This window comes from Micropterus dolomieu, linkage group LG19, assembly GCF_021292245.1.
Source record: "Micropterus dolomieu isolate WLL.071019.BEF.003 ecotype Adirondacks linkage group LG19, ASM2129224v1, whole genome shotgun sequence".
Lineage (NCBI taxonomy): Eukaryota > Metazoa > Chordata > Actinopteri > Centrarchiformes > Centrarchidae > Micropterus > Micropterus dolomieu.
In genome coordinates this window covers 1,988,534-1,996,058 of record NC_060168.1, presented here as the reverse complement: position 1 = coordinate 1,996,058, position 7,525 = coordinate 1,988,534, and the positions used below count along the sequence as shown (strand labels likewise).

At 45.3% G+C, this 7,525-nt stretch overlaps 1 protein-coding gene across 1 annotated transcript; it reads right to left on the bottom strand.

Annotated features, from left to right (window-relative positions):
• Window positions 1-2,458: 2,458 nt before the first annotated feature.
• On the bottom strand, window positions 2,459-6,841 carry slitrk2 (SLIT and NTRK-like family, member 2). The gene has a single exon (XM_046031671.1). It carries the CDS (start codon window positions 6,027-6,029, stop codon window positions 3,357-3,359), a length of 2,673 nt encoding a protein of 890 aa, XP_045887627.1. The 5' UTR covers window positions 6,030-6,841; the 3' UTR covers window positions 2,459-3,356.
• Between the last annotated feature and the right edge of the window lie 684 nt (window positions 6,842-7,525).

Below are 7,525 nucleotides of genomic sequence, written 5' to 3'. Positions count from 1 at the left end.
AAAAAAAAAAAAAAAGGGAACAGGGAGAGAAAATATCAGGATTTCTGGATTTGGAATAAGTGAAGTGTTTCATGCAGCAGTGGCAGCAAAACTACATTAAAGGAGACTGTTTTTTTCAGGTGTTCAGAGCTGCAGCTCGTTCACTCTGGAACACAATTTTGCTGCTAACAGTATTACCCAAAACTCTGCTTACTGAGCGAAACTGAGGCAATACTAGTTTATTGAAACAATCTATCATGGAAAAAATTAGGAACCGGTGGGGATTTGCCATCAGTGGCCTCGTTCTTACTAGATGGATGGATTTGAATGTACCTCTGCAGAGTCTGGGACTGCAGATGTTGATGACGGGGGAAAAAAATCATGATCAGTGATTTCAAGATAAAAAAGGACCCAAATTCCAAAAACTTGGGTCCTATCTCTGTAGTTTTGGTCATCATTCACGTCGCTAATAATAACGTTGCTAAAAACTAAGGTCGGCTGTTAACAAGTTTAACCAGTCTTACCCAAACAGTCTGTTATTAACATCTGTTACAGACTTCCTAGATCACATTGCATGTGCTTGTAGTTGTGCACACACAAATTGTGTCCCGAATCCATCCAGCACACTAGTTCTAAGCAGGTGTAGTGTGTTCAAGTGTGTGTGCAAAAAATGCTTGAGGAGCTGCTCACAGCTGGGAAAGATTGGTATTTAAAATGCGTTGGTGCACTGATTGTATCACTTCCTGTTCTGCATAAAATGGTGAAGTATGTTGATTTCTTTACATTCTCCCTGTGACAGATTACTAAGGCAGCTTTAATTTTTGTACATAGTATAGGGTAGGAAATTGGGACACAGTGTGCAGTGAAGCATTATCACTTTCGGTTTTAGCAGTAATAATGAATAATGATCCTGTGAATTATAACTGTTACAAAACACTTCATGCCTCATTCACAGTTAGATTTTGCCTGCATGGACTAGCAACAAAGCGAATTCACAAGAAAGTGAATCAATTTGCATCAACAGAAAACTTGCATACCTACAAATACAGACCATTTTTGAAAATGTCTTCGGCTTAAAAGCCCCTTCAAGATAAGGCATTGTTTCCAATATGCTACATTCCTTCAGTTCAACCAAACCACGTACTGTCAACTCAAAATGTATAGCCAGCAAATGCAACCAGCTTACATGCAACATGCAGGGACGCCCAAGTCCCTCCAAAGACCACCACAGTGCACCACTTTACAACCTATAGCTCAAAAAAGGGAAACTCGCTCATCAACTTCTGCGCAGGGCTCTCAGCAGGTCCCAGCCGTCAGATTGGAACCCAGCCCTGTTGCCGGCAACATTTCAGCACCTTGGAAAGCTACACAATAGCCAGCAGAGATCCAGCCGGGGAAAAACATGAGGACAAAAGACAGAGGAGGAGGTGGAGGAGGGCAGCGGAACACACAAAGGGGAAAAGGGGGGAAAAGAGAAGAATTTGGCCGCTGGGAGGCCATTCACAGAGGATACAAAGGGCCAATGTCAATTTGAGTTGAAGGACAGAAAACAGAATTAGCATTAGAGCGGGTAGCACAGTTCATCCATGTCAGAAGGCTGGGGAAGAGAGGAGGACAGGCCTATAAATGCACAGGGGACGATAACACACAGACACACACACACGCACAAACTCCGTCATTTTCAGATGGCAGGTTGAGAAACACAGTTTTTCCTAAGACTCTTAATGGGGCAGACTGCGTTTCCTTTCGCTGCTTATCCACAAGAGCAATTCACGGCTGTCAATTGCTGCACTACCTGCAATTATTCTATCATGTAAGATTCCACCACCAAAGAAGTAGCACTTGCTGGAAAATATCAAATTTGTTTCAATCTACATAAGTGACGTCAGTGGTTTAAACGGCAGGATGTTGCGGAAGGCTGTATTTCATGAGACATGGTTTCTAGCAGAGTCACTTCTCTATACTGCACATTTTCAGAACAGGTGCATTTTCTTTTCCTGCTAGTCCACAAGGGGCAATTTACTACAGTTAACTGCTCTAGCGATGATAATTCTTCTCTGCTGTATTAAAATGCTCAATAAAATGCCTCATGGCTCAGTGATATTTTGACACATCCCCATCCCTGCTTGAGAAAATACTGACCATGAAACATTTGTCTGTGCGCCACGAGATGGGTGGAGTGGAGATTTCAGAGGGAAGAGCGGGGAATCTGGAGAAAACCTTAAAATGCTGTGTCAGGTCGAAAGAAAGAAGGAAGCAGCAGCTAATGATCTACTGAGAGGGAGTCGAAAAAAATCCACCCCGTCAATCATCAGAGGAGCCATCGTGTTTAGCGGATAGAGGCTGCAGGCCAGCTCTATTTTCATTTTCTCTGGCTCCCACACACACACACACACCAGAGCAGACCACAGCACACCGCAGCATCCAAAAATAATTATGCACAGTCGAAACAAAATTTACCCCAAGCTCAGGATCTTGACAAAGTGCTTCAGTGAAAGTTTAATGGCGCAATTTCGCCGCGCTGTATTGCTCTCCTATAGCATACAATATTCTCTATACGTTGTACATCTCCAAAGACACTTCATATTGAAAGCAAAATAACATGATTCCCCCTGTCAGTAACTCATATATTATTTCACACCCGGTCTCAATTTCATTTTTTTTTGTCTTTTTTTTTCCTTTTTAAACAGACAAATAAGTCTTCTATTTTACATAAAGGTTTGATTCTTTAAAATACAGCACTTTCAAAAAAAAAAAAGAAAAAAAGAAGAGGAACATTTCCATTTTGCAGAGAGCGTCGTTGATAAAATAGTTGAGTGCAAAGGCACTTTCTGGAGTAAGTACAGTAAGATTTTGCCGCTTGTTGGATTTTGAAAAGGTTCTGTTTTACGGTTTAACACTCACCATTTATCTGTGTATGCTAAGTATGTACAGGAATGTCACTCTGTAGCATTTCCTCTTCTACAAAGAACAATTCTTTTATACTTTTTCTGTTTTTCACAGGGAAAATAAAATACAATTTCAGGAAAAGCACAAAGCCGTATTTGTACACAGTCCTGCCCATTATATTCCTGCCACCATCAAAGTCTTTTGGAATTTCATTTTTCAGAAAAAAAGAAAAAATAAGTTATACCTTCCAGGAGAAAAAATAGAACTGCATAATAATATATTTCTTATACTCCTTTTATACATCTTTAAAACGAAAAGAGAGAAGAAAAGGAAGAGAGAAAAAAAGATCATCAAAGGCTTCAGTTCGCTTCCAGTCTGAACACAGATAGATAAGATAGATATATAGGGAGGGCTATTATTACAGTAACTGCTTGATTATTATGAATGCTGCACAAAACCTGGGGTGGGGGTCGGTCACTGACGTTATCTTACAGTTGGCTCATCGCAGTCTGTTTCTCCAGAACTTCCAGGTAGTCTGGTTCTGTTTTTAGCTTCCCAGGAAGCAGAAGCGGGTGCTCATTGTTTTTGGGAGGGTGTTCGGCCCCGTAGTATTTCCTGGGGGTCCCGTACAGCACAGTTTTGTTCAACCTGTCCTGGTTGGTGACATGCCGCCGGGCCGTAGCAGCCTCGTAGGGGGGCACGATACAAGGTCTCTTAGGTAAAGTGCAAAAGTTGTAATGGAAAGGAGGGGCGCCTGCAGCTGTGGGAAGCTCTTTGTTGGGCCTCTCTCCTAAGTTTTGATACAGCATCTCAGGAGGCTCTGGGGTGGTCAAACCACACGATGTCGGAGATTTATCCATAAAATCCATTGTGCTGATGGTGTAAGCCCCTGGGCTGCGGGTGAGGACATCATCCTTCTTTGCGTTCAGGGGCCCAAAGCTGAGCTCCTTCAGGTTACGGTAAAATGCCACCTGTTCGCCATCCTTCTGCATGTAAATAGGGTTTTGGCACATGGAGCCCACAGGTGGGGGGATGTAGTTGTAAACATGGCTTTCAGAGGTCTTATCGTGAGTCGGTTCAGGGGTGTAGGAGCCATACTGCACTTGGAAAGAGTTGAGATCTAAGTTGTTGGCCCCTGTGGGGACATGTTCCACTCCTTTGCGCCGCTTCAGAACAAAAACAAAGAGGCCTGCACCAAAGCAGACTGACAGGATGAAAACAACAAGAAGCCCAAGGATCAGGACTGAAAGTGGGACCTCGGGGTGTAGCTCAGGAGTGTGGATTCGGGATTCAGTGGGGTGGACTGAGCTAAAAGCAAAAGAAGGTGAGGAGGGGGTGCTAGCTTCAGTGCCAGGGCTAATTATTGTAGGGGCTTTTGTGGGGGGGGCATGTTGTGGTGGCGGCGCCTCGCTGGGCTCAGGGCAGATGGCCTCGTTTCGAAGCGAGCGCAGCAGGCGGCCTGCGTGCTTGGAGGGAGAATCACACGTGATTTCGTTTACCACCACGCTGGTACTGGACAGCTCCATCCAGTTTTTGAGGGCCACGATATCACAGGTGCAGTCCCAGGGGTTCTCCTGCAGGTCAATCTGGATGAAGGCAGAAAGCTGGTCTAGGACCCCTCGAACGGGAAGGTAGGAGAAATGATTATTCCGCAAGTTGAGTCGTGTTAGCATCGTGCCACCAAAGACATTGTCAGGGAGCGATCTTAACAGGTTGTTGTTCAGGAAAAGCAGCTGCAGGTTGTGCAAAGAGTTAAATGTTTGTGGGAAAATGTCTTTGATGATGTTGTATTCCAAATACAGATACTGGAGCGACTGCAGGCCAGCAAAGAGTGACTGAGAAAGCGACTCGATGTAATTCCCATTCAGATAGAGCCGTCTGAGGTTTGTTAGATTCTCAAATGCACCTTCTTGAATCACTGCTATCCTGTTATTTCCTAAATGAAGCAGCTCCAGTGAGCTGTACTCAGTAAGATCAGTTCTGTAAATCACTTGTAAGTAGTTACCGGTCAGGTGGAGTTTCTTTGGGTAGGAGGGCTTGGGGTTCAGCTCACTGATGTTGTGCAGCTTCCGCTCTTGGCAATTGATGTTTAATCCACTGTCGGGGTTTTGTGATGTGCACACGCACACACTGGGACACAACATGGGCACAGGGGAGCGCGTCTGGTAAACCATTATGGGCCCAAAGACATGTTTGTCCTTTCCGATGCGAGGGGTGGGCCTGTAGCGCATTTTGGGTGGGCGGGAAGCTTTCGGGGCACGGGTGGGGGTGATCATGCCAGGGTGGTAGGTCGGGGGCAGGGCCCCCTGAAAGTGAGAGTCAGAGGGAGGGTGCACACGCTCCCCGGCGTTCCTGCGCGGGCACAGATCCTGCTTGATGAGCTGGGTGATGTCTTTGCCGTGCAGCCTGAACGGCGTCTCACACACTATGTCCCCCACAAAGACAGAAATTGTGTCCAACCAGGATTTGAGGGGAATCAGATCACAGGTGCAATTCCACGGGTTCTCCTCCAGCTGGATCTCCATGATGCCGCCTATGTGCTCTAAAACCCCGGCAAACGGCATCATCTTGAGTCGATTGCCACGTAAATCCAAGTGGGTGAGGAGCACAAAGCGGAAAATATTGGGAGGCAAAGACAACAGCAGGTTGTCATTTAGGATCAACACTTTGAGCTTATTCAGCTTACTGAAAGCACCCGGCTCTATAGCACTGATATAATTATAGTCTGCCTGTAAATACTCCAAACTCTCAAGTCCTGCAAATGTGTCCTCTTTAATCACTTCCAGGTTATTGTTGTTCAAGTGGAGCCGCTTCAGAAAGCGCAGCCCGTTAAAAGCGCCTGTTCGGATCTCTTGCAAGCCATTATTCCCAAGATGCAGCGAAGTGACATTGCCATAATTGACAAACTCATTGGCGCTGAGCCGTGACAGGAAGTTTCCATTTAGAAAAAGCTGGGAGATTTTATTTGGGGGCGCCTGGAACTGACTGACAGTGGTAAATCCTTTATTCTCACAGTTGATGTTTAATACGTTCTCCCGCTCCTCGCAGGTGCAGCGGGTCTTGCAGATTTCTTTGGAGGCTGAAGTTTTGCGGCTTTCCGTTTCAGACGGTGACAGGCTGGTGACCGTGAGGACGCTCAGAAAGAGGACGCCGCTCAGCATTTTTACAGTCAAAAATGGTCGCTGAGATATAGATCCAGCATTTAACTTTAGAGCATGAGCCTTGGAAGGACAAAAAAAAATAATAATCAGGGGGTGAGTTCTCACAGTATGGAGAGGGGGAAAGAAGGTAGAGGCGCTCACACACACACACACACACACACAAACACTCTCTCTCACACACAAGCACACAGCCTAGCAGAAAACAGGCGCACCACCGTTATTTGGTGTTAAAATTGGACCGTGACGCACGGGAGATGCGCAAACCTCTCCATTGACCTTCATTTTGAATCCAAAAAATTCCAAAATCCCTTTCCAAAAAAAAATTTCAAAATCAATCCTGCTGGAAAAAAGCGAAAGTATCACAAATCAACGGGATCCTGTGAGGTGGATGGATTTGGCACATTGTCAGAGGCAGACGAGAATCGGAGGGAGAGAAAGCCGCTTACTGCAACCCTCTTTTTCCTTATTCAGTGGCTTCACGCAGATCACCAGCAGCTGCAGCCAAACATTCAGCAAGAGACACGGGCTACCAAACGCTGCCTCTCTTCCCCTTCACGCAGAAAAAGCGCTTCATTTTAGTCCGGGCCAAAAGAAATCACTTTTTAAAGATCCAGAAATAATGCGCCAAGTCGAATCATGACGCACGGCCGGCTTTCCTTATCGCCTTCTCCAAAAGAAAGGCGACGGGCAAAAGTGAACTGAGGGGAGAAAAGAAGGGGGAAGAAGCAGCCCGCGCGAGAGAGGGAGAGAGAGAGAGAGCGAGAGAGCGAGGGGAGATATATATTCCCAGAGCTGAGGCATAACTACAGCCTGCGCCGTCGGTCCTCCTCCTCCGCTCCGCACACTGAGAGCAGCACTGAGCGTCTGCTGCTGCCTGACTGCGTTTGCGTGTGTGTGTTCGTGTGAGTAAGTGTATGTGTGTGTGACTGAAAAAGAGAGAGAGAGAGAGAGAGAGGAGACCAGCGGCCGTTACGTCACCAACACAAGTGCACACACACTCGCACACATACACAGGGTCTTGAAAGTAAGAAAAATGATCAGTTTGAATCGCCTATTTCCTCATATCGAATCCAAATGTATCTTAAACACAGTGATAGATTTGTTGCTTTCACTTTTGTTATATACACAATGTTACTTTTATTATTATTATTATTGTTGTTGTTACTGTTACAGCATAAGTCTGCCTGTTTCAGAAGAGGAAAACCCGCCTTCTAGAACTAATAAAAGCATTGAAACTGGAAGCAGCTACTTTATCTTACTTACTTCACGCTTCTAAATGTTTAGTTTCACAATTTAAATTGCATGTCAGTGCATTCCTTAGCTCCCGTTTACAATTACTAACTTCACTACAAACCTTGATGCCTAACGTGAACCCAATTTGCATAAAAGCATTTAGATAAGCTAATTATATAAGACAACCTGCAAAGCGGGGAGGTGACCTTATCGTGCAAATGTAATACTACAGTAACAGAGCTCCATACATCTTACTGCTGCCA

Coding starts and splice junctions, on each gene's coding strand:
- slitrk2 (XM_046031671.1), bottom strand. CDS start 6,029: ATGCTGAGCGGCGTCCTCTTTCTGAGCGTCCTCACGGTCACCAGCCTG.